This window comes from Ammospiza caudacuta, chromosome 4 (assembly GCF_027887145.1).
Source record: "Ammospiza caudacuta isolate bAmmCau1 chromosome 4, bAmmCau1.pri, whole genome shotgun sequence".
NCBI classification, from domain to species: Eukaryota; Metazoa; Chordata; class Aves; order Passeriformes; family Passerellidae; genus Ammospiza; species Ammospiza caudacuta.
In genome coordinates, this window is record NC_080596.1 from 26005844 (window position 1) to 26033441 (window position 27598).

A 27598-nucleotide genomic window follows, 5' to 3' on the forward strand; every position below is an offset into this window, starting at 1 on the left:
GTCAAGCCCTGGCACAGGGTTTCCAGGGCAGTGCTGGAGTTGCCATCTCTGGAGGAATTTAAAGGCAGCTCCTGGGGACATGGTTTAGTGGTGACTTTGGCAGTGCTGGTGGAACTGGGTGATCTTAGAGAGCTTTTCCAATTAAAACAATCCTGTGATTCCATGTCCAGTCCAGCTCAGTAAACCATGCAAATCCATGCAGAAAGGATGTTCTTTGGAGTCCCACCTGAGCAACAACAGTCGTGCCAAACCAATCTCTTCCTGCTCTCTCACACACATTAATCCAGAATTACTCCCAAATACAGGACTGACTTCCTTTCTTTGTTGCCAGGATATGTTCTTTCAAACATCACTTTCTGCTCCCTCAAAGTGCCAAGTGCTGCCCATACCTCCACATGGGGCACACCTCCCTTTGGGAGTGAGGAAGGTGCAGGGGAGCAGCAGACAGGCTGCCTGGAATGAGTCTCTATCCCTCACCAGAGGAGTGGGCAGCCTGCCTGGCATGACAGGAACAGGGATGCCTGGAACAAACCACAGGCAGGAGCTGAGTACCAGCCTCTGTGGGATTTACTGGTGCCCAGGGAGGATGGAATGAGCTCCGAAGGACAGTCCCTAGTGCAGTGCCAGGGGACTACCACTGAATGGCAGCCACAGCCAGGCCATGGCACCCACTGCTCCAAGCAGTCCTGTGCTGGGAATCCTCCCCTTCCAACCCCTGCACTGAGCTCATCAGAGAGGCAAACAACACTGCAGCTATGCAGTGTTTTCGCATATTCCCCACCACCTTGCTCATTGCTTCCAGCAGGCATTTCCCTGGGGCCACATGAGCACCAAAGTCACCCAGCCCTATGCTGTCCAGAGCCTCCCTGCCTGCATTTCTCCTTCCTTCCTGAGTCTCACTGCCTGTCCCTTCCTGTGAGCTTCTGAACTGCTACCTCATCCTTCTCTTGGGTTTATTTGCTCCCTTGAGTGAGCCACACTGCTGTTTCCCATCTGAAGGTAAAAGTTTTTTCTGCAGCTTTTTCTGGGCTCTGCCAACAGCTCTGCTGTGAGAGGGACAGGGACCCGGCAGGGGCTTCACAAAGCTGTGGGTGATCATCATCCCTGAGATGACACACAACACAATACAGTAAGCAAGAGCTGAGCTTGCCAGCTCATTTTCACTGCTCTCCTCTCCTGCCCTTCTATTTATTTCCATGGGTTTTTTTAAAAGTAAGAACAATTTCAGCATTCCATCATGATTAATCCTGTACATTATCCTGAGGTGAAACCTCAGTACCTGAGCCTGCAGAGCAGCAAGTGGTGCTGTCATTTTGGAAGACTTTCTCTTGGCAAAGCATTCCCTAACAATGGGGGTGCTGGCTTTGGCCCCCAAACAAAGCTGCTGCAGGCCAACAGGACTAAAACTGTATTTATAGGAAAGAGCCTGTTACCCTCCCAGCAGGACCAAGGATGTTTCTGTGGAGATCTGCCTGGGCTGAGCAGAAACACCAGCACCATCCAAAACCAGCACAACCACCGCAAAGACCTCAGCAAACAAAGCTGGGATTATTCCGTGGATTGCCTGGTTTATTAAATTTGGGATTGTCAACGTTCAATTTGCCGCTGGCAGGAGAAGACTGAAATGTTCTGCAATGCATTTAACAGGGCAGCTCTCTCCAGCAGGACCCTGCCACTGGAATTTGCTAAAGGTCCTGAAATCCTGCCAGGTCCTTCCCTCTGGCACATGGGCCAGCAGCATGCTGACTTATCCTCAGGCGTCCTCCAGCGAGGATCTTCCTCACACATTGTCTTAGGGGAAGCACAGACAAAGAATGAATGACTGAAGCAATAACAGGGGAAGTAACAGACCCCAGTGGGATAGAGGAAGAGGGATCTTGCAGGGAAAGGTCACAAAAACGAACAAGCAGGATTATCACAATCAGGCATTAAATTAAAGGCATGGAAATGCCTGATCGTGTGGAGGTGGAAACTGTTACCTGAGACACCAAAATTCGAGCTGTACAAACAGCCTTAGAAATTAAGAACAGGAACACACTGGCATGGAAAGCTACTGTCTCCACTCCCTCCACAGGGAGAGTCACTGTTCCCTGCCTGCCTCTTCCCCTCAGGCTCACATCACACTGTGCCTCACTGGCCCTGCAGCCTCCAAAATCTTCTGTGCAGCCTCCACAAATGCTCTTCCAGACACCCATCTGCTCGGTGCTGTGGTTACAATGCACAGTGCTGCTGCTCTGACATCTTCTGCTCCTACCATAGGCCTATGGATCCATGGGTAAGGGCTCCTGCAGCTGACACCTCCTGCTGGACAGTATGTCCATGCTTGGCACCACTTCCATCACTATCCCCAGAGAAGGCAGCATCCTCCACAAGACAGGTTCTCCAGTTTCCTTCTACAATCTGATGATCCACTAAGGATGCATTTCTCCATGGCTACATGCACCAAATCTCTGGTCTTGGAAAACAACAACCTACCTAAATGCAATGGTCCATCAGCAGCACATCTATCCAGAGCTTTGGCTAAACTTACAGGAAAAAACCGGTTCAAAGACTAAGAAATGCCATTTAATTGGACTGCTTCCTCCAGAAACATGTTTTCCATAGTCTGAGCTTTATCCAGAACATGTTTTCCATAAAAGAAAGAGTGGAGGTATAAAAGAAAAGGGAGCTTAACTTTATGCAAACATGGAGAAATAACCTTAAAATGAAAAAGACCACAGTGCCCAAGAACCCCAGCCCTGAACTTGGTGACTGTTCTAGCACACTACAACCATGTTGGTGTTTCCTTCCAAAAGGTTTGGATTCAAGCCTTCAAAGAACTGCAAACAGTCCTTACCTTCAGGATGGGAGCCATGAAGACAGACACGCCGGTCAGGATGAAAACGATCACACCAGTGACTCTCTGCTCCCTGAAACAACATCACTGAGTCAGGACCCCAAGTACTGAACACCAACAGGAATCCCCAAAACTCATTTCTGCAGCCACATTTTTCATCCAACAGCCTCAGGCAGGTGGCTGGATCCTGAGCCAGACCTCTGTTTTAAACCTCAGACAGTTTTGTTCCACCATTGGCCCTCCACACCCAAAAACACCTCGGCCAGTAATATTTCAGAATGCTGAAAGACATGCCATAAAATTTCCATCTAGTTACCTAAATAAGCTGCCTGATTTCCAGGAGTAATCCCACTGGAAGCACTTCAGACCACTTAATTAAAGCACCCAAACACATGAAAAAGATGCTTCATTAAGTAAAGCTGCTTGCACTAGGTATGATAGGTTTGTATGTTTGACCATTACATTTGCTAAGGAATTTGCTTCATTTCCCTGGATAGAGAAGCCTGCAGGAAATTTATTTCCTTTAACACAGGAACACTGCACCTGATGTGGCCAAGTAAACTTTGGAGGAGCCACAAGGGGGCTCGCTCAAGGACCTGGCTTTGGAAATAGGGAAAAGGCAGCACAAAATTCTTTGTGCAAAAGGATTTTGCAAACGAAGTAATTGAGACTTCCTGGTGGGACATACCTCACTCCCAAAAACTTGGGCTGCTCTCCAGGGGCTGAAGTCTCCGTCTCCATCTTCAGGCTGTCGATGTGAGCGATGGAGATGACGGTAGCAGCCACGTACCAGGGCAGCCCCATAAAGGAGCAGACAATCATCAGAATGGCCACCCAGAACAAATCCAGATGATATCCAGCACCTTTCTGTGGAGGGAGACAAACAACCTTCAGCTTAATTATTCCAAATGCCTCTGGAGCAGGGCAGAGGAATGCTGGACAGGCAGCATTTCCTTCTGCAGCATCCTGGCCAACAGACCCAAACACCAGAAATACATTGGATCCTGTGAACAGCATAAGGAAGCATCTCCCTCACGACACAATGCTATGCTCCTTCAGGAGTGCAACAGGAACAGCTGAAGCCTCATTCCCTACCCAGGGGAGAAAGCTGCCCTTGTTCCTGACTCCTTTTCAAACACCTCTGATCCTCTATTTTCAAAATCCTGTAATGAAATAAAACAGGAATTCCAGCAGTCACAAGTGCCAAGAGAAGAAACAAAAGAGCCACCAAGAAAAGGGATCTTCAGAAAAACAGTGGACAAACCTCTAAGGTTTGCTATTTTAAAACAGATTAACCTTTTTAAAATCCCATTCAGCTTGATTTTATTGGAAAAAAGAAAATGATCCAGGCCTAGGATGACCCAGGAGGGAGGGCAATCCAGCTTCTCTTGAATAGTCCTCACTGTTTTCCTGACACGTGCACTGCTTACCTTGGCTGGCTGGTGGCACCGGGATGAGCACCCAGCAGTACCGTGCCAACACTTCAGCAAGGGATGAGCAGAAAAAAACATCTTTTTCCTACAGCAGATCTTGTGTATAGAAGTGTTTTTTGGTGTGGAACAACAAGATGGGGCTTGTGAACCCTCAATTCCACAAAATACCATATTCACACCATAAACAAAGGAAGCAGGGAATACATTTTTTACATCAAACAGTACTTTGGAGTACTGGAGTGTTTATAACTTTGTTGCTAAAAAAGTACAGCCAGTGCTGACAGCAAAACCACATTCAGCGGTTCATAAGCTGCAGAGATGAGGGGCCTCTTCCTCATGAGGGAAGAACAGTGAATATTTTCTTACAGTGCTGAAGAAAATGCTATGTCTGCTTGGTCAGGTACAAGAGACAGACCTAAAACTGCTTAGCCATCTCTGAGGAACATGAAGGCCCAATATTGAGTTTATCTGCTCAGATCCAGGTAGCAAACAAGGATGTTCTGAGGGGTTTTTTAAATCATCAGCCAGCAGTCATCACTGTGCATAAGAAGCCATTCCCATTCCCTGGTACTTCAACTCTCTCCTCCAGGTTGGGCTCAGGATGGTCTTAAATTACACATTACTTGTCTAACATTTACAGTGACCACATGAATTGAAACATCCTCCTCTTTTCCAAGCAGAAGCTCCCTTCCCATTTCCAACAGCTCTCCTGATAACTGATAAAGCAGGTATCTAAATAATGACCCACCCCTGCCTGTGTTTTGAGGGAGCCATTACTCCCACAGGTCAGACCACTTGAAACATGCCCTGTGAGCAGGAAGAGACAATCTTCTTTCACAGGAATTTAATATTTTCCAATAGAACTGACCATGCAGGGGAACAGAAAAAAAACCCTACAGGCATGAAAAACTGCATACCACTGGTCTGGAAAGTTTGTTTTAAAAACATGACTACATTTTAGGCTGTTACATATCAGCTCTTCTTTAAATAACATCCAGCTGAGGCTATGCCCTTGATATGTCCCAAATCTCTCCAGCTTATTGCTGGTATTTGACAGCACCGTGCAGCTTTGGTCACAAAGCCACTTTTCCTGCTTAGAAACAGCAGCCAGTGCCAGGGAATAGGCTCATGTCCATGGGGAGGAAGGTGGCAGGGGGAAAAGCCCCTGCCTATGCTCCAGGCACAAGGCACACCCACCTTGAGCTTGTGCTCCTTCCTGTTGACGATAACGGCGGTGATCTGCTGGTCCATGAAGATGAGGATGGTCACCAGCAGGGCAGGGATGGCTGCTGCCAGGTACACCCACCACGGGTTCCCTCCAAAAGGTGGGATAAACCAACCCCTCTCGGGACTGGTTGGCTTTGAAGGGCAAGGAAAAGAAAGCTTGTGTTAGAGGCACAGTACAGGGGTGATGAAATCCTAAAGCCAGGTCTGCTTCCAGCAATGGAGCTCCAGGGAGACACTTCAGGTTTGTGGCAATTTCATCCCATCCATTAACATCAGTCAAAGGCTCCAAGTATGGAGGCAGAATTTAGGAGATAAACCAGCCAATTAAAATGATGCTAACAAAAAGCCTCCTAACCCTAAGCCTCTGAGTAAACAGGCCCTTTCCAGACTGCTGACTACATTCCCATTCTGAGGGCAAGTCACACAGGGCAGGTGCAAGGGAAAAGGAACCTCTTCCAAAAGCCAGCAAACAAGCTGACAACAACATACCTTGAATTCACTTGGCACAATTAGTTTTGGTGTGTCCACACCAACCAGGGCATCAATTCCACAGAAGATCAAAATGGACAGGATAATGGCAAAGTCACTAATGAGCTTCCGGGCCTGAAAGAGACGTGGTACCATAACCACAGGAGTTAGCACCACAGAACAGCATTTCACCCTTACTTTAGTGCCCACATGGCAAACACTGGCAGGACAAGCTCATCATTCCTTCCCCCACAAATATGGCCACCATCATGTCCAGTGTCATTTGCCACACATGCCTTGGTACTTTACTGTGCTCTCTGAAAGCCTAAATGGAGGCATAGAAACAGCACAAACTTCCACAAATGAGATACTCTGAAGGACTGGCAGAGATGACACTGTTTGCTGTTCAAGTAATAAGTCAAACTAAGCAGACAAGAAAACAAACCAGGCTTCCCAGCTAAATCCCTAAGACTGCAGCTCTCCTGAAGTCACTGGAATACAACAACTTAGAGTTGCCAGTGATCAGACCCCAGAATTTAACCACACAGGAGGCACTGTGCTAGCCTGGAACTGTGTGAGCTGTTCCTTCCAGGTTTCTTGGGTTTGCATGGTTACAGATAAATTGAGCTGCATTCCAGTCCGGATGGAATTTGTTTCCTTTGTATTAAAAATAAGAGAGGTTCAATTGTAACACAGTGGAACAGTAAACATCCATGCAGGATAAATCCCTGTGTGTCAGGATGCCAGAAACGGGGCAGTCTCAGAGAGAAATGGCTTTGGCTCACACGCCTGTAGCCTGGGAGCCTCACCAAGGGACAAAACAGGCAGATGCACCTGAGACGTGCCTGAAAGCTTGGAAGGGTTGCCTTCAGCACCTTTAAGACCCCTGCCACATTACCCAAGCAGGTTACAGCTCCTCTTGGCTCTTCTGTTGCCTTACCTGTGTTCTCCAGATGCACTGGGAGCAATCCCAGACATCCCTCTGATAACCAGATCCAGCAACCAGCTGCACTTTTATCCCGACTGCTTCCCTGCAGAGCATCCCTCCCTGTGTGCAGGACAGCAGCTCCAAAAGGAAGGCTGAGCTGTGCCCTCACAAAGACTGATAGAGTGACAGGAGATACTTACAGTGGTGGGAAAGTAGCGACTGGTCTTGAATTTCTTCAGGGCCATGGAGCAGGTGTAAGTGCCAAAGAAGAGGATGAAAGACATGAGGGTGATGTCAGGGACATAGTCACAGTTGTTGCCCACAAGCTGACCCCCATACTTCAAGCAGTCCTTGGCTGTCAGAGCTGCCCAGTCAATGGTGCTGTTGGCCTGCAGGAAAAAAGGGAATGTTTCCATAAGGATGTGGATACTTGGCCCATGGTGGGACAGGAATGGTGACAGAGTATCTGAGAGGAACAGGGAGGCAGCATGCAGAAGTTAAAATCACTGAAGCACAGAACGGTTTGGGTGAGACAATTTTCCTGCTGGTGTTTGACTAAAAGAGGTTGTTATTCTGTGCCTCAACTTCCTTCCCCCACACAGGGATGTGATCCAGCAAGCTCCACTTCTTTCTCCTTGCTATCCAGAGCTTGCCAGCAGAGTGGCACCACAAGACTCTGCAGGCCATGTGATCCCTGCCTTCCCAAGGGGAACTCACCAGCTCAGAGGAGGGAGAGACCAGCTCATAGTCTGACAGCACCATGGTCCTGTTAAGTAATGAGCTATTAACTGCAAGAGAAAAGAAAACAGGCAATATGGTGAGCAGGATGCAGGAAACCGTTGGGAAGGAGAGACAATTCCAATTATTAAATAATTTCTCTGTCAAGCTGTTTGCCACCTCTTTGCTCCAGAAAAGTGGCACAAGTGTTTCAGAGAGACTCAAAAGCCTCAATCATCAATCACTCACAAAACAGAAAAAGAAAAGGTTAATTGAAACATAACCCAAAACCAACGGGGATTATATTTTGAGTTGATGGTAAAAAAAAAACCCACAAAAAACCAGACAATATAATATTTCATAGCTTTCCAATATTTTCCTAATGATTTCTGGATTAAATTAAATACCTACAGAGTATTCCTAATGATTGATTTCAAATGCAAGCACAACGCCAAAGATACCCAGAAAAGCAAAATGTGATTCAGTGTCCAGCATAAACACAGTTTTGAATTAAAAGAAAGAAAAAAGAGAGCAAGAAATTGGAATCAACAGGATGGAGATAACTTCTTTGAAAGAAGGAGCAGCATTCCCTGTGGCTTCTGAAGCATTAGGAATCATGAATTTGAAATTTCATTTAGAAATGCAATCCTTCCTGTAAATGGGCTCATGGCTGATTGAGGTTTTGCATAAATAAACTTTTTTCACTTGGATGTCTGGAGAGCCACAAGTGCTTCAATGGGAAGTGGAGACTTCCAATTTGGCATTGACCATTCCCATCGTCCTAGTTTCAAAAAGGAATTCACTCTGCCCTTCCAGCAGAGGCAGAACCAGACTGTGCTCACCAAGGTCCTGTGTTAATAGGGAAGGCAGGCACCCAGCCCCAGGGAATGGGCTCTCAACACCTGCGAGGAGCAGCCAGCAGCTTTTCCTGTTGGACAGGTGTGCCAACATAACCTGCAGTTTGCTCTGGGCACAGATCAAGTTTCTTACTCACTCCCCATTGTTTGTGGGATCCTAGGAGTGGTCCTACTTCCCTAATGGTACAGCCAGCCTCTCTCAATTTGGATTTGGGTTTTGTAACCCTTTGTTCCCAGAGCAATAGGTACACTGGCTCTATCTGCCATGCAGCCCACACTCCAGAGATAGGCTGCCCTGGGGATACACTTCCCGTCTTGGAAGGGAGGGAATTGTTTGTGCTTTCCCTCTCATCTGCGCAGCCAGGAGGTGGGAACCACCCACGTTTGGGTAACGCCTTGAATAAATCCAGCTCCTGAAACAGGAGTGGCCTGAGCTCCATGGCAGTGACCCCAGCTGCACAGCAGTGACCTGGCCACCACTGCTGCCCCTTCATGGCATTTGGAATACCATTTGGAACGGGGATGCAAGGAGACAGGGGTGCAGAAACAGCTTCTCCACTGGTCATGATGCTCTCTGGAGGAGTTCCAGCAAGGCCAGCTGTAATGTGACATGTAGGTGTAGAAGAAGGGATTACAGGTGACTCTGCCCCTGTCACAGTTGCACTAATTACCAAAGAAGAGGAACAGCCTTATGACCCTCAATGGGTCATAGTAACTAATAAAGATAAGTGTGACAAAAGGGATGGGTTGGCTGCTCAGGGGTGGACCTTGAAGAGGAGGACCTGGGTGACCCCTGAGGAAGAAGGAACAACCAGGAAAAACTAGAGGATGGACAAAATAAGGCAGAGAGTTGCTGCTGAACAAGATCTGTGGTGAGGTTTGCAAGGGGCCTGCTGCTGGAGCCTGCAGTCATATTCCAGCAGGAACGGCCCGCAGACTCTGCAAACTAACACATGCAGTCACAGTCAAGCAGGAATTAGCTGCAGTCAGAGTCCACCAGGGAAGCCAATAGTAGGAGCTTGCTGTAGTCACAATCAGGATGGCTCAGTTGTAGAGAAGAATAAACTGGGAGCCTTTTCACATCATTGAACAAGAGTCCATGTCTTGGCTCACTTCTACCCGCAATGAGAGGTCTGCTGCAACACTGACATTCCACTTGGGATGAAATGTACCTCTCAGCTTCTAAGAGACTAAAACAGGATATCTGAACGCAACTGATAAAGAAGGAATAATCTACCTATTATCTGGGCTGCAGCACAAGGGAAAAGGAGAGCAAAGGCCACCTCCTGTCTACAAACTGGAGAGGTAATGAACACTCCCTTACCTGGATCTAGTGGTTTACAGGCACAAGAGTAATGAGTGATATAGTCCACCTTGAACTGGGAGTTGATGGGATAATGATCTGCCAGCTTGATCATCTTCTTGAAAGCATCATAAATGAAGATGAAGCTGATGAGGGAGGAAAACCCTTCCTCGGTGAAGCGGGTGAAGTACTTGACCAGGAAGCTGGCGTCGGTGGCCACGAGAATGAGACACTGGAAGGCTGACCAGAGGCCGATCCAGAGGCGGAACTCCAGGTAGTCAAAGTCATTGTCCCTGCAACGAGACAAGGGGGGCAAAAAAGGAAAACATTGGGTTAGATAAGATCAGGAAGTAGAAAGCAGATGTTACATGGAACAAAGCTGAATCAGGGGATGTTGAATCACAGAATGACCAGGTTGTAAGAGACCTTCAAGATCATTGAGTCCAACCCAGCCCCAACACCTCAGCTAGACCATGGCACCCAGTGCCACATCCAGTCTTGTTTTAAACACATCCAGGGATGGTGACTCCACCAGCTTCCTGGGCAGACCATTCCAATACTTTATCATCCTTTCGGTAAAAAACTTTTTCCTAATATCCAGCCTATACTTCCCTTGGTGCAGCTTGAGACTGTGTCCTCTGGTTCTGTCAGTGCTGTCTGGAGAAAGAGACCAACCCCACCTGACTGCAGCCACCTTTCAGGGAGTTGTAGAGAGTGATAAGGTCACCTCTGAGTCTCCTTTTCTCCAGGCTAGACAACTCCAGCTTCCTCAGTTGTTTCTCACAGGGTTTGTGTTCCCAGCCCCTCTCCACCCTCACTGCCCTCTCTGGATGGGCTGAAGGGTCTCAAGGTCCTTCCCAAACTGAGGGGCCCAGAACTGGACACAGTGCTCAAGGTGGGACCTCACCAGGGCCGAGTACAAGGGAGATTGACCTCCCTGTTCCTGCTGGCCACACTGTTCCTGGTCCAGGCCAGGAGCCACTGGCCTTCTTGGCCACCAGAGCACACTGTTGGCTCATGTTCAGACAGCTTTTGACCAGTACCCCCAGGTCCCTTTCTGCCTGGGCACTGTCCAGCCAAACCATCCCCAGCCCATAGCATTGCAGGGGGTATTGTGGCCAAAATGCAGGACTGGGCACTTGGATTTATTAAACTTGATTTTACTGGAGTCTGCCCATCCATCCAACCACTCTGGGTCTCTCTGCAGAGCTCTCCTACCTTCCTAGAGATTGACTGAGGCTGGACATAGAGTAAAAACCTTCTCCCAGAGGGTGGCTGGACACTGGAACAGTCTTGCCAGGAAGCAGTCATGGCACCTAACCTGATGGAGTTCAAGGAGCATCTGGACAGTGTTATTGGTCATATGGTTTAGTTTTAGGTAGTCTTGCCAGGTGCACAGAGTTGGACTTGCTCATCCTTATGGGTCCTTTCCAACCTCGGATATTCTATGACAAACCCTGGTGCTGGGAATGGCAGGGGATGGAGAGCCATGCACCCAGCTGCATCATTCCTTTCTGGGGACAATGCCCCCCATTGTTTGCTGCTTGAGGCTGAGGTGCTGTGCCAGCACAGAGTCCAAAGGTGGGCTTTTAGGAATGAAAAAGTGCCTCAAGGGAACACTGGAGCAAATGAGGACCTGCCAGGAAGGCCACAGCCTGTTCTGGAGAAGGAAGCAAGAGCTGGTGGGACTGGCAGGCTCAGGCAGCTGCAATTCTCTGGAAGCCAGAAGCCCTGACCGGGAAGAGGGCAAGGAGCAAGTAAGAAACAAAATTATTTAGAAAAAGAAAAAATAAAAATAAAAATACAAGACCCAAGTGACAACTCTGAAGTATCCAGAGTCAGTGCCTGAGGGGGCAGGAGATCCCATCCATCTGAAGGCAGCTGGCAGAAACCCAGCTACACTGACTCCACACCATTCAAGAACTTCAAAAATGTTAAACTATATTATTTTAGCATTTACTTCTCAAATTCCTGCAGCACTTCTGAAGCTGACAGAGCAGGTGGAAAAGCACTGTGTCCTGCAGGATTGCTCCTAGCAGGGAACAGCATGTTGTGAAAATGAACAACCACAAATGCATTACTGAAAAATCAAAGCACTCAATTCCAATTTCCTTGTAAGAAAGGCCTCCTTTGAAAAGGTCTTCCTTTCTGCTCTGGCAGGTTGTTAGGACAATGGCTTTTACAACTGCCACCTCCTCCTCAGGTTAACAATAACCACCTTCTTCCTTCCAAAACAGTACAAAGTGCTTTTCCATTTCACTTTTTTCCTGCTGCCTGCTGCACCTGGGCTTTGTCATGCTTGCCAGGTGCCAACAGGTGCAGTGTGTCCATTCCTGACTCTATTCATTGATTCCAGATGAGGGAAGAAAAGAAAGGTGCCCACCTCTTGCTCCACTGTGCAACTCACCCTTTGGTAGTTTCCAGTTTCCTTCCCTAGGATAATCTAACTTTCCAGCCATTTTTTCTAGCCCCCATCCCTCCCTACATGTAGGAACACAAGTCCTGCACAACCTGCCATGCTGAGAACACAGACTACAAGGGATTTGGGGTGTATTCTGTGTAACCTAAAATGATCTCCTTGCAAAACACCAGCCAAAGGGTCACCAGCCCCATGGGTGAAATCATCCATGACACTGCTGATTCCTTTAGGGACTCCAGTGTATCTTCCTGATATTGCAGATGTGGGAATGGTAAATGATCACCCCTAACAAAATGGGCTCTCTTTAGCTCTGGGTATCAGCTGTCAACAAAGTGGAGAAAGCAGAACTTCTTTATACCAGTTAAATGGAAAAAATGCAGGAAATTTCCTTTAAAAGCAGAAAAGCTCCCCCATGGAATTCTGGGAGCTGTTTCTACCAGAGACACTTTTGCTTTCATAAATAATAGTAACTATTTCAAATGGCCACTGGACAAATTCTTGGCAACCTTGAGACCCACAGGATTTTGTTAGTGAAGAGCAGGATTCATTTCCTTGTTCCTATGGGAGACAGAGAAGCAGTGATGGGGAGAAGCAGCACACTGCACCGAGAGCAAATTCCTCACCAAGGACTGAAGTGGCCAAGGCTGTTTTTGTTTCAGGAGGCTCCACAGAGACAGGCAGCCACACACTGGGCAGTGCCCTGGGACATGCATGCCGGGACAATCCCTGATGTGATTGCACTGGGTCTCAGCAAGGAACAAGACCTTTCATTCTGTGCACTAAATCCCCTCCTTCCCCAGCAGCAAGCAGCTCATTCCCTGGCTGGATTTCCTTCATGTGGGACATTCCTGTCCCCACCCTCTGCCACCACGTACTCACTTGCTGAAATTGAAGAGGAGCCTCTCAAAGACCAGGACAGGTCCTGTGCTGCTCAGAATGGTGAGGGGCTGGCCAGCCAGGAGGCAGAACACGGCGCCGGTGACAGCGGTGCCCAGGAAGCTCTCCAACACACCCTGCAGGGACACAGCACAGGAGTCACCCTCTCTGAAGGAGCACTTCTGTTGTGGCTGCATGTCCCTGTGCCTGTGACCAAGGGGACAGCATCCTCCAGCCCCCCCTGCAGCTGTCACCAAGATGTTGGTGCCACACAAGCCACAGTTACTTGGGACAACCCACATTAATGTGCTGAGCAGCCATTAACAGCACAGGCCAATCCCTCCCTTCCGCCCAGGCAGCAGGGATGCGGCTGCAGCTCTCCTGACTGGTCAAGGGTACTGCAAGAATTGCAATCCAGTTTTGTGTCTCTCTTCCTTCAGAAGACATGAGTTAGTGTTTTCACTGAGGAAAGCAACAGGCTGGCTGCCTTTGGGGGACTTGTAAGGCTGAGCCCAGTAATCCCAGGGCAAGGAGCAGCCTTCACACAGCTGATCCCCTCCACTCCTCTTGTATTATTCATGGAGAGGGCCCTTGTGGCCAGAGCACCTGGAATCTCTTATCCCTGCGTTCTTCCACTTGTCTGTAGCTAAGAATAGCATGTTTTCTCAGAAACAGAAAACTCAGGAGCAAGCTGTGAGGACAGTACTGGCTGGGGCAGCTCCCAGGACAGGGAGCAGGGATGGGCCACGCTCAGTGCCTGCCCCAGCAACAGTCACATCACTGTTTACAACAGACAAGACACAGACACACAAACTGTGATGTAGTCACCCCAAAAATACTGCTCTCTGAGGGTTTTTTTGCTACTTGATAGTAAGCTTGAGACTTCTGGACACAATGAAGTGTTTCTCAATTTGAACTAGATTTGGAATCAGGTAACATTTCCCCTTCCTCCTGTAATTTAAAGACTGAACCTTGTGCAGAGCAGACAGGCTTTGCTGTGCTACTCCATAACAGTCCAGTGTTGCTCACTGGTGGGACCTGGAGACCTCTCCATTCCTGACTTCCCTGGAAAAGGCAAACTGTTTGTACAGAAGAGAGGGGAGCTGGGCACTGCACAGGCTGCTGGATCTTACTCTAGCCTGTAATTCATCACAGGGAAGTGCAGGGTTCCAGATATGTGCCCTCATTTCCTATGTTTGACTTAATTAAACCTGCATAAATTAATAATTCAGCCATTATCATTATGAGCTTGATTATTGCTAGGAGATTTGAACTGGACTGGCTAAACCGAATATATCTAAATATAACCTCCTACTTTTCCTATTATTCCACTAACACACAGGACCTCCAGCACTGTTAACAGAGAATCCCTTCTCTTTAGCCTGAGCTAAGCCATTGATCCAGCCTGTCCATGGATATGTGCCTGGTTCTCAGCTTGTGCCCTCCCACTACGACAAAATTCATCTTTCTAAAGATCTGACATTTCTCTCCTGTGTTACTCATTTTCCTAATAATTTTGGCATTTTCTTTTCACCAGAGAGGCCAAAGCCCAGGTACTGTAGGAATCAGGCAGAGGATTCAGAGTTAGCAAATTGAATTGGACTAAAATGGTACAACTGAGAGCAGATCAGAGGAGCTTCTCAGTACAGAAGGAGCAAAGACCTTCTCTGTTTCTTGGGCCTGCTTTTATTCACCATTTAAGGAACTGCTGTACAAGCTGTCAAAGAACACCACAGCAGCAGAGAAAGCAGTGAAAGCACAGAACACCTCCATTATTGTACCAAGAATTCCAGCTTTGCCAGTGCCCAAGCACTGCTCTGACTGGACAGCAAAAGGCTGGATTTGCTGGTTCTGAAACTCTTGCTCTTGCCCACCTGCATGTTCTCCGTAGCATCCCCAAGCAATCCCCCAAAAGTGATGGCATTGGTGACAGTGGCCAGGTAGATGAAGAGGATGGCTGAGAGGGCCTGGATGTTCAAAGCGTCGTAGAAGTCGCTGGCGAAGAACGGTGCTTTCCTCTTGATGTCTTTGATCAAGCCCCCGCAGAATCTGCAGGGACAAGCAAGAGGAGACTCAGGCAAGATGTCTCACAGTGAAACTCAACACCCTAACCCTGCAGAGACACTGCCAGCAATGAAGTATGATCTCTAAGGAGTGAGATCAGCACGTTGCAAACAGCCTTATCATAGCTGTGGTGGTCCAGGGATCTCAGAGAGAATCCTGTAAGGAGAGATAATATCTCAAACTTGTGATGCAGCTGGAAAGGGACAAATTGCAGGACTACAAGCCACGCTTCTGCTGAAACAGACCACTACCGTTTGTATTTCAGGAAGCTCATCTGTTGTTTTTTTTCCCCCAAATATATTAGTTGATGTAATAAAACAGATTAACTCTGGTCTAAGTCCCTGCCTGAATTTTTCCACATAGCAGACACCATGGCTGGGCGAGCCAAACAATGTGCTACATGGAAAAATGATTCAAATTAATAACCAGAAAAAGAACTAGAAGCAAAAACATAAGGGAAACACTCTCGGATGACAAAAGAACTTTCTTGCAGATATCCCTTTTTGTATGATCACAGACAAGACAGTACTTAAGTCTTATAAACTCCACATGGCAATGCCACTGCCAGCATGAAAAATGTTTGTTTAGCCTCTGGTTCCCCTGCTCACAGCTCCCCACCTCTGCCAGGACTGCACAGACACTGTGGCAGACAGGTACACACCACCTTCTGACCCCAAATCAGGACACTCCACTGCCTTGTACACACCAAGGCAGTGTGAAGACTTTCAGACTTTCCCTCTAGAATTTAGACTAGAACTAGAACTGAAAAAGACGATTCAGAGTGGGAAGGAAGGCACAAAGCCACCATGAAGCCCTGTGCGCTGATCTTGAAATGCTGAACCCGCTGTTTCATGACCACCTGAGCTGTATTCCCACTCCAGTGGACTTTAACATGGCACAAAGCAGAGTAATAAAGCAGAGAGTAGGGCCTGGGGCACTGTTACCCTCTCTCTTTCTATCCAATAAAAGCCTTTAGCTGTGCAATCCAATTGCAACACTAATGTCCAGAAAAGGGAACATCTCTGCTTTTGGCTAAGGCACCCCTTCAGCAATCCAAATGGATTAACTGAGGCTTGGACCAGCCATGTTTATGTTCCGTACAGCTCATCTGACTTCCCAGGCTTCCAACAGGAAGCACCTACCTGGGCCTTCTGTCCTTTTTAATGGCTCTTTATCATTTACTGAGCACCTGATCCATGACCTTCTGCCATCTGCTGAAGCCGGATGTTCTGAACCCTTCACACAGCCTCACACTGGGCAGGAAAGGCCCCCAGGACACATTCTGGGGTCACACCTGAGCCTGTACAGACAGCCCACTGGGCTGGGGATGCTTTGGCAAGGGAGGCATTGCAGGGGTGTCACCGACCTGCCCGTGCGCTGCAGCTCCTCGCAGTCGCCGTGGCCGCCGCCGCCGTGGCCGCCGTCATGGGGCGTGTCGCCGTTCATCTGCACGTTCTCCCCACCCGAGTACATGTTCTTCCTAGGCCAGGACACAGCATGTCAGAGCACCAAGAGGAACCTCAAAGAGCCCAGAAAACTACCAGCTGTGTTACTGTGTGCCTACATCATCATCTCAAAAGGTACAGACTTCCAGGAACATCCTCCCTCCCTGAAAATATCTCCAGGCCTTTCTAAATAGTGACAGCCAGGTGCAGGTCACTCCATAGACCTGGCACAACCAGAACACTGCCTCTTCCCATCCCCTCATGCCCACTGTCCCTGGCCAGCAGCCCCTCTCCTGCTATTACCTCTTATCTGAAGAAGGGAGAGACTTGGGGGGCTCTATCCTAATGGCTGGATCCCATTCCCCAGGGGGGAGCACAATGACTTCATCCAGAAATTCATCGATGCCTGCAATCAGGTCCTGACGGTCCTTGGCTTTATAGGCAATGTCATGGAATACCTGCAAGGAAAAGAGACTCCCCGTGGGAAAGGTTTGCATTTTCTGTGGCCCTGGCTCCAGAAGCAGCTGCTGAGTTCTACAAAATCAACTTAACTCCTTCTCAGAAACCTCTGAGAAAGTATCAGGACATGCGCCACAAGGAGGTGTGACCCTCAGAAAGCCCCTTCCTTTGGCTGGATAACCACAGAGATTCTTTCCTTTTAGGCATATATCTAATTTTAAGAAAACCATTTATTTCTAACCTTTAAAAATGTTAGTAAAGCAATTATCTATATCATTAGTGCAAGAAAGTTTTCTTCTACATAAGGACTTTCAATTACACTTGTAGAAGACACTTTGACAAAGTCACCTACTTCAGTCTATCAAACCCAGATTCATCTTCACCCCTGTGACACAGAACTGATAACAATCTTTACTCAAAAACAATATCATAAGCTGGTTTTAGTGAAAGGCCTGGTATTAATAATGAAGAACAAATGAGAAAAGGTGGGGGGAGGAAAGCATTAATGCTGAATTTTATAGGAATCTTCTGGACTGTGTGGAGAGGAGGTGGATCAGTGCATGTGACAGACGAGTTGGTGGCAGGAAGGGACTCTGTGGGAAGCAGCCCAGTGAGTGACAGACAGCTGGAGAGCTGGGAGTAACTGAGCTGTGATGAAGAAGCTGTAGGGAAGAAAGGAGCTGTAAATGAATCCTGAAAGGCTGTCCATGGCAGCAAGGAGGGGCCAGCTGCTCCTGGCTACACATGAACACTGCCAGTGCTTGGGACACAGTGCCACACGCAGCACCACATGGGGGAAACGGTGCTGTGGGCATCACCTGCATATCCCTGGCTGTGGGATTCTGGGATGGCAGAATGGGACACAAGGTGCAGACCACAACAGAATAAATTCAACAATTAATTCACAGTTGATATGAAAGAGTGATCACTAGCAGGACAATACACACGGCACACAAACCTCTCCTAGAGTCACACTTTTAACAAACACAAAGTCAGAGGCAGTAATTTTGTCAACAGATGGAATTAGGAGGTAACATGGGTATTTCAGTTGTATGTGAATGCTCCTTCCTGTTGACCAGGCTGGAGGGAAGGATACTGTTACTTGGGAAAACCATTTCCCACTGGAGATGCCAAGATACCTACCTCATCTGACATCAGTGTGGCAATGGCTCGGCCGATCTCATGATAGGACTTGGCTTTGCCCTTTGGTCCCAGCAGAATGAAGAGAAATCTGACAAAACCAAGAGATTGTTCCCACTTAGGATAGCAAAATCAACTGCTTATTACCTATACAATACCTAGACATAAATCTGGCCTGAAATTTGTGGTCCTTGTTAGAGATCTGGAGGCTGCCAGTGGCCTCAAGCTATCTTTGGACCAGAGGTTACACCTTGTGGCCCACCATGGTCTGTGCACTACGAAAGCCTGTCCACCTCCATGGGGATTTGTTTCATGGAATCACAGAACAGTGTGTGTTGGAAAGGATCCTAAAGGCTATCTACCCCCTCTACTAGCCAGGTTCCTCCAAACCCTGTCCAACCTGGCCTTGGACACTTCATTTTCCACATGATCTCTTTGGGCAGCAACTACATCCAAGTCACAGCTGAAGAGTTTAAAAAACACCATGGTATGAAATCTTTGGAAGTGCAAACATACAGATGAAATAACCTCACCAGAAGCACCTATCCCCTTCCAACAGCTGGATTAAATATTATTTTATCTTCTAACTCATATATGATGAGGTACTAAGTTGAATGGCTTATGAGGAGTAATATATCCAAACAAGCACTTTCTGTTCAAGAGAATCTAGAGTCCTAAAAGAAAAAAGGCAGCAAGTTAGTAGGACAAGATCCATAAATACCTACTGATTGGCATTACTACACAACACTTCTTAACTGAGTCCTTCACGAGGTGTTTGAGTGTTTTACTGGAGGTTCACAGGGAGGTGAGTAAGCCACACACACCCAGGTCATGTCCTCTGCTCTCCTCCCACCTCCTGGAACTTTCCCTGCTTTACCAGTTCTTACAAAATAACACTCAAGAAAAACTGTTCCTCAGTCAACTCTTTCCAAACTCCAAGATGCAAATTAGCCAAACATATTAATATACTAAAAAAGGAGGTTCATAACTTCAGGAGCTGCTGCTTGGCATTCTCCTGGTTTTCCAGGAGAACCAGACACTTCCATAACCCTCTTCTGCAATAACCCCAACCAGCTGGCTCTTTTCCAGCACAGTGCAGCAGCACCTGAATGCTCCTGCACTACTAAAACACTCCTGAAAACAAGGAGACTGTGGCATTTTCCAAATTCTTTGTCCTAATTCAGCTCATATCTGCCTTCAGTGGGTAGAACAAGATCCTTTCACAGGCCAGACATAACAAACACAAAAACACTAATGCATTTTAGTGGCTGTAGCATTAATAGGCAGACAGGACTGTTTCTTCAATGCAGAAAACAGCAATCTTAATTGTATAGGCTATATTGTATAGGATTACCAGAAGACACTGTGTCAGATCTTATTGGTGGACAATACATTGACACTTAGTTTATTGGTTAGTACATGGTATTTTGCATGTCTATCAAACTTCTGTATTTATAGGTAGTTTACATATTTTTTCTACTGATTTCCATGAGACAGATCTTATTGTTTATGCAGGTGCTAGCTGTTTTTCACCAAAGAATAAGTTGTGTTAACAAACCTTTCATACCTAAGATTGTTTTTGGATGGGAACTTGCAAATTACTCAGCTGCACTTAGAAGAAATGACAGGCTAGCTATAAATTTAACAGAGCGGGCCTGATTTGATGAGGCCTTTCTTCTATAATTCTTTTACCTGTCTACAACAAGTGGCCTGAACTACAGTATGTGTGCATAGATTTATTATAATTTAGTTATGAACATTTCCAGCCACAAAAGCCCTCACTCCATGCTGTGCCATACTTCTCCTCTTCCTCTGCTGAAGGCCACTCAAGAATTCCTCCCTGCTTCACACAATACATGCTGAGTTATCCAATGCCCATTTCTGACACCTAACATTGCTAATAATGCTGCAAGGCAGGGAATGGGAGGTTCCACCAAGCTCAAAGTCTCTCAGAAGTATTAATAAAATGCAATGTTTTTCTCAATGCACTGCTAGAACAGCAACTCCATAAGGGCTGAAGGCACCTATCAAAAGAATCTCAGCCAAGTCCTGGAGTTAAAGTACCTTTGCAGTGAAAAGCCTCCACTGGGAGGACCAGATCTGCCCCTCGCTCTCCAAATACCTTGGACAAGTTACCTCACTTCATTTGAGACCTGCAGACACCAGCCTTTCCCAACTCTGCACACCAGACTGTGCAAGTCTGTGCAGCTTATCTCCAAAAAACATCTTCTCCTGGCTCATTCCTCATCTTTCTTCCCATCTTCACTGCATTAAACAGCAGCCTTGAACACACGATTGTGCGTTGCTCTGATGAAAATACAAAGCCATTCCCAAGCCATGTTGCCAGCTCAGGGCTTCCCCAAATGAGGAGTTCCAAGCACTGTGGGATTAAATTTGACACAAGAAAACCAAAGGCCTTAAAGGTTTTTTCAATGTGACCAGTAAAAAGAAAACTCAGGAAAGGCTGGGATATCTCTGTTCCAACTGCATATCCCTGATGTTTCTATTCTAGCCCCTGTGCTCTGGAACCAGGCTGGGAGAGCTGGGGGTGATCAGCCTGGAGAAGAGAAGGCCCCAGTGAAACCTCAGAGCTCCTTCCAATGCCTAAAAGGGCTACAGGAGTGATGGAGAGGGACTTGGGACAAGGACCTGGAGTGACAGGACAAGGGGGAATGGCTTCCCACTGACACAGAGCAGGGTTAGATGGGATATTGGGAAGAAATTCTTTATGCGAGGGTGGTGAGGCCCCAGCATAGACTGACCAGAGAAGCAGTGGCTGCCCCTGGATCCCTGGAAGTGTCCAAGGCCTGGTTGGACAGGGCCTGGAGTAACCTGGGCTGGTGGAAGGTGTCCCTGCTCGTGGCAGGGAGTTGAAACAAGATGGGCTTTGAGTTCCCTTCCCTTCCAACCCAAACCATTCCCTGCTTCTCTATCTGCAGTTGCTGAAGAGCAGGAAATGTTCACCTAACACAGCACCCCAGACAGAGGGACTGGAGACAAAACCTGAGTGTTTAACCCCCGCCTGCCCTACATAAAACCAAGGAGAGAAGCACACAGGTCACACTGGCAGTACTGAGAGAGCCGGTCCAGTTCCAGAGGCTCCGCAGCATCCAGCTGGCACCCGCACTTTTACCAGGGAATCAACAGCTGAACCAAATAAAAGGAGAGGCCCCACAGGACAGAAGGCTGGGTACGCCAGAGGCTCCAGCATCCTGCAGTCTGCGGGCTGTAAGTGCAGGCCCACGGCAGGAATACCGCAGCACCAGCACCAGAGATGTTCCATCACAGCTCCTCCTGGCCCTGAGGGGATTTCCTTGATTGAATTTCCTAGGATGCAGCCATGGCAAATGGCTCTTCATCACTCATGAAAGCCACCTAATGAGGCTTACTGCTTTGATTAGGGCCAGTATTTGCTTTGGAGAACACCAAATGGATAATACTATTTCCTGGGAAAAGTGCTGGCAGGGAAGGACATACTGCCTTTATTATTGCTACTGAGTAATGAGGCTGCCCAGCAATCCTGGATCTAACTTCCTGGCTCCCACCACTACAGCAAGCAATACCTCATCTTACAACTGCTGAAAAGAATTTGGAGATATGTTTAAAAAATAGTCAGTGGGATTAGAGTGGGAAGCTGAAACACTGAAGCACACAGAGGCCAGGAACACTGGGGAATGAATAACCTGCTACAAAATGAAGCCACATCTGGGTCCCCACACTTCTACCTGAATACCCAGAGTGTACAGACACTCTGGATGTGGCTGTAAGAAACCACTTGATGAAACTGCAAGAAACACAACACTGCTACTACCACTAAAGAGCAAAGCTAGATGCTCTTTTCCCTTTGTTTGGTACACAGAAAGAGGCTAGGATTCCAGCAGCCATCTAACTTCCAGGGCAGCTTAGACAGGCAGGCATACTCAAGCAGTGACTTCAAATATTTAAGAACACGAGATATATTGCTGTTTGTGAGACTGAGATTAATTTGCAACATGAGTCATAATAAATAAAATATTTCTCTGACATTTTTCCTTGAGCCATTATGCATTATAAAGCAACAAGCCCCAGTAGAATTGTATGTCCAAGTTCACCTGACTTTTTTTTGCCCCAGAAGGGCCAGAACTGAATTTTCCATCTCTTCTGAGCTGAAGAGGAATAATATGTACAGCAAAAATGTGCAGAGGGAATCTGGGATCCGTACAGAAGGGGCAGGAAAAAAGCCTCAGGACTTCAATTCAACACTGACAGTGCTCTTAACAACGGCTGAGTTGTTAAGGCAGTGTGTTTGTGTAATGGTTTACTCATAACCAAACTCAGGAGCTGAAAATGATGAAGCAGCTTCAGTGAGTTTTGTTACTTTGCACCACCAATACTGATGGTTCTGCATGTCACAGCATGGAAGGCATGGAGAACACCTCCTGGCCTGCTGTTTTACCTTGGCCAGGTGGAAATGCAGGTGCCTGGGTGGTGCCTGCCCGGGGCTGGCTGTCCTTACCGTGTGGGGACAGGGACCTCGGTGAGCGCTCCCAGCATGACCGCCTGCTGCAGCCGCACGAAGGCAATGAAGGGGCTCTCCAGGAAATCCACCTCCCCCACCAGCACGTTGGAGGCCTCAGCGTCACGAGGCAGCTTCTTCATGAATTTGTTCTTCAGCTGCAGCAGTGCAAGAGGAGGGAAAAGAAAATTAAGTTGTGCTGGGCATGTTCTTCTCATCTCTGCACCTCTGTGCAGTAACTGTGCACACTCGTGGACCCTGCAGTGCACCCTTGGTCTGGATCCAGCCACGGAGAAATGTCCAGGCTCGAGGGAGACCTCAGCTCAAAGTCTCCAGGGAAGGGGAAAACACCACAGCAGCAGCAGGAGCCCCTGGGTTCTAAAACTCAGCCTCTGCAAGACGCCTTTGTTTGAATTTCAGCAGCGACAGAATTAATTTGAATGGAAGGCTTTTTGAAAAGCCTGCCCTCAGCTGGTTCCAAATCTGCCCCCTCTCCCTGGGTGATCTCTGGAGATGTTCTGTGTGTGCCTGGCAAAGGGTGAATGGAGAGGGAGGATGTACTGCCAGGAGCACCAGCAAGAGGGGGGCACTGAACTGGGCTATGAATCCCTAATGAGCTGCATGAGGTGACTCAGGAAGGAGGAAAATGGAAAAAGTCTCCAGAAAATACATGAATTGACTGAACAGGAAGAAAACTGCTGGAACTATCCTACCCCTGCACACTTCAGTCAGGATTACCACCAGAAGAAACAGTAAATAAGCATCAAGGAGCATCGTGGAGGAAGTCTGGAAAAGCCCTACCAGTTCTTCCACAGACAGTTTTTGGAAACACAGTGGTGGTAAAAGAATAATGGGAAGATGGCAAATCCACAACAAACATTTTATTTACCTCACCAGGCTGGCTGTGTGGCTGAACAAAGACCATTCAGCAACACCAGGGCTGGTTTGGACACCTGACCCAAACCCAGGTGATTCTCTGAGGCAGAACTGATCTGCAGCATCTCCTGTGCCCACTCAGCTCCTGAGGCCAAAGGCTCCAGCCCCTGCCTCCTGCCCAGCACAGCAAACCACTGTCACTATTTTGAAGAGCTGCCATTATAGTGGGGTTTTTAATCTCCAAATGAGTTTTGCAGCACCACTCACCACTTTCTTAAATAATTTATGAGACAGGTAATGAGTGCAATCAGCACTTAAAATCCATTCTGAACCATTCCCCAAAGAAGCTTTGGAAAGATCTGACTCCTCAGCAGCATCCAGGAACATGGGAGGGATGAGGGAACTTCACTTTCCCCTGCCAAACTGAAGATCATTCCACCCCAACCACTAATGTTATGTTAAAAGCCACAGGTCTCCAGCACTGTATTTGCAAAAAGGCACATCAGCCTCAGAATCCCAATTTCCTTAAATGTACTGGAGCACTCGGATCATCAACACCACTCTGGACTGACTGGTAATGAAAGCAGCTCCTGAGTACACACTCCAAAGTAGCACTTAGGGAAGGTTAATTCCCCTGGAGCTTGAACCTGTCTCTGCCTCTCTGTTTTTCTGTATCTGCTCACACAGAGGTTTAAGATCACCTGATCACCTTCCCACAACTTATCCCTTGAACACCTGCCTCCAGGGGCACCTTCCAGGTTCCAGGCTGCTCTGTCACGCAAGGATGCTTTAGAGGGCCACTGTGGATATGGGGAGAAACCAGGCAGGCAAAACTGCCCTCTGCATCAAGAAAAACAGCCAAAGTAAAGGAAATTCCAGTTAACTAAACTTTCTAGAAGCTTCTCCTTTCCTCCAGTAGGGTGGCATTGATTGTACTGGAAGACAAACATTTTCACAGGAGCTTCGTGGAGTGAAAGTACATCACCCAGGCTGACAGACCTCAAAATTGGGAATGTCTGCTTGCAAGTGTGGAGATGAGAAGATGTTCCAGCAGGAAAAGCAGCAATCACTCCCACAATCAATCCCAATGCATTCCCAAGAATGGGATCCAGCCAGCGCTTTCCTGTCCACAGGTCCCCAGGAAAGGCATGAGGGCTTCTCTAAACAAGGCCAATTTCTTTTTTAACTCCAGCACTGGCTTTGGCACAGATTCCCTGTTGACATGGAAACACTGGGTTGAATACACAGTGTCTACACCACAACAAATAAGAAGGGTTTTGTGCCTCCCTCTGACTGACCACATTCATTCAGAGCCAGGCTCGTCCCACATCCAAGCCCTCTGGAAACACAGATAACACCAGGTCAGGAAACTCCCCTTATATCAACATACATTCCCTTGCTTTATGCTGTTGCATCAGCTCAGGAATAGCAGGTCCCTGGGAAAACAGATTTCCTTTTGTGTCCCCTTTATTCTACATGTTGAGCCCTGAAGGAGTCCTGGTGGTGCAGCCACTCGGAGCTGCCAAGGACATTCTAATAGAGCACAGCCAAGGGCTTCTTGCAGGGGGCAGGACTGGAGTGGGAAGAGCAGTAGGAACTTCTCCAGCTTCCTGTGCTCTGCTGGCACTGCAGCACCAGAGGGGCTGAGAAAGCACCTACTTGACTTTTTTCAGTCACTCTCCTTCACACATAAGCTGGAAAAAAGGGTTTACAACGTTTTTTAGATATTAAGATGTGGCTGCCCCATCCCTGGAAGTGTCCAAGGCCAGGCTGGACAGGGGTTGGAGCAGCCTGGTCTAGTGGAAGGTGGCCCTGCCCATGGCAGGGGGTGGAATAGGATGATATTTAAGATCCCAATCCATTCTGAGATTATGGAATTCTATGAATATGTTGCTAGTGAAAAATTTGATCCAACAACTTGATATTCAGGAGCTGGAGGAATTCTCCAGCTGTGAGAGGCCCTAGGTTTATGGACATAGCTCCAGCACCGCTGGTGTATCTAGCAACAGAGAGCTGGGAGCCCAGGAGGGGGCAGGAAGTCTAGATGCTCATTTATTAACTGCTATATAGAAAAGAAGAATAAATTGTCCCAAAATGCCACTGCTTGTCTCTCCAGCTGCAAATGCCCAGGGCATTAACTGCAGCCAACAACTCCTAAAATACGACAAATGAAGGCAAGTCCCTTCTCTGTGCTGCCACCTCAGGAGCAGTGCTCTGCCAAAGCAAACACAATGAAAGGGAATACAACTCCTCTTCCCTAATTACCTTGCTAAAATGCCAAGCAAGCTCACAGCACAGAACATGACAAAAGAGCAAACCCCCAGTCTGCGGGCCCTTACTGAAGCTGTTTCTCACCAAAGTGGTTTGGGTCAGGGCTTCTGCAGGATCCTGAGCCAGCCTCTTTGCCATCCCAGTGGATCCAGCCACCATTCCCATGGTAGAGAGAGCTGGCTGGTGCAAACTGCCTGATTCAGCAGGCAAAAGTAGCATCCCAGAGCTGTCTGGGTCCTGGCAGCAGGGATGAATGCGGGAGGATTCTCTGACAGATCACATCTCTGACATGCACGTGAAACCTGAACCTTTCAACATCCAGAGAAAAGGAGCAGGAATGCTGCAGATTAGAGGAGTATGCTGGCTATGAGCTCCCTAGATTATTAGTTGCACCATTCCAAATAGCACTAAAGGTTGCAGAACTGAATATTAAAGATGTAGGAAGACAGGAAAATCACTGAAGGTACAAAGAAGTTTGGTCAAAGCCTTTTTTCCTCTGAAACATGGGCATGCAATCCTCTACCTGTGTAAAACCAGGGATTGATTAAGGATGCAGGAAGGCAGTCCTGCTCCACACAGCTGCTATAGACTGACCTCACCCCTCACATTTCTTACAGGCACACAAATAAATAAAAACTGGGATGTTCTGTGTCTCCAGCACTCCCCTCTGCCTGTATGGCCTCACTCACTGTCCAGCTTCCAGATGGGATGCCCAAATAACAACAGCCAGTCTCCCTGCTGCCAAGGCAAGTGAACCTGCTTCCTTTGCAGCTCCTGCTGTGGTAACATGATGGATTATTGCTGTGCCTGTGTATGGCACACTGAGTCCTGCTCAAGGAAGCTGCCAGGCACCACCACAATGCCACAAATTCAATCAAGGCAGGACTTTGAGTTGATCAGCCATGAAAACTGAGCTCTAAGGTGATGTCTCAAGGTGCAGGAGGACAAGGCTCCCACTTTGCGCAGAGTTCATCAGCAGGACACGGGCTAATTAACTAAGAGGATTTTTGGAACTCTACACTTAGCAAGAAATAGTTCTCACCATCAAGAGCCAGACATTATGTACACTGGAAGTTAAGAACTTTGGAGCCTGCTCCCAGCTGCATCTATTAACAGATTTCCCTATCAGTGCTACCAAAACCATCTATTTTTATACCTAATTCTCCACAAAAGTCCATTATCTGAATTCCCTGAGAGAGAAGGGGCAGTGGAGACTGTCTGCACTGCTGAGAGCTGCAAAGCTGCAGCAATGCTCAGCCCCAGCTTTGGGCTGGTCTAAAATTAAAATCACAAGTACAATGGGATTAAAAATGTCACACAGCAGTTTGTCCAATGACAAAAAGCTATTTAACAATCCTCCTTCTTCCCCAGGTGTGGCTGTGTGTACTAAAGGAAACAGGTATTTTGGAAACACAACCAGTACAGGTGATACTAGAACATACTACGACACTGCATGACTCTGAGATCAGTGCAAAACACACTGCTCCCCTTCTCTTTCCATGGAAAGTGTATTTCTTTAGGCAAATATCAATTTCTTTTTAAAATGTTTAATTAGCCTGAACTCACTATTGTACCTCAATTATGTTGTTGTGTCCCTTTCAGGATTTACAGAAAACTGTGACCAGCCATTGTTGAAGGATGGGAGCCATCCCCAACTGGCCAGCAAGGCTTTGCTACCCAAACAGGTTTCCAAAGTGACTCATTTGCATTCAGAATCACCATGAGACTAGGGAATGCTGGAAGATGCAGACCAAAAAAGAGATTCTCCGAAAGAAACAGCCAGG

The 27598-nt window shown here is 47.5% G+C and overlaps 1 protein-coding gene across 3 annotated transcripts in view; it reads right to left on the reverse strand.

Annotated features, from left to right (window-relative positions):
• Positions 1-27598, reverse strand: part of SLC4A4 (solute carrier family 4 member 4) — a 125987-nt gene that overhangs the window by 11992 nt on the left and 86397 nt on the right. For all 3 annotated transcript variants that reach the window (XM_058803472.1, XM_058803473.1, XM_058803475.1), the window contains 13 exons: positions 22668-22825; positions 18176-18263; positions 16877-17031; positions 16495-16608; positions 14939-15113; positions 13068-13201; positions 9791-10062; positions 7610-7680; positions 7093-7281; positions 5986-6099; positions 5467-5628; positions 3525-3703; positions 2837-2909 (listed from right to left, as the gene is read on the reverse strand). In XM_058803472.1, coding sequence (XP_058659455.1) covers positions 2837-2909; positions 3525-3703; positions 5467-5628; positions 5986-6099; positions 7093-7281; positions 7610-7680; positions 9791-10062; positions 13068-13201; positions 14939-15113; positions 16495-16608; positions 16877-17031; positions 18176-18263; positions 22668-22825 — 1884 coding nt within the window. The remainder of the gene's footprint in view (positions 1-2836; positions 2910-3524; positions 3704-5466; positions 5629-5985; positions 6100-7092; positions 7282-7609; positions 7681-9790; positions 10063-13067; positions 13202-14938; positions 15114-16494; positions 16609-16876; positions 17032-18175; positions 18264-22667; positions 22826-27598) is intronic.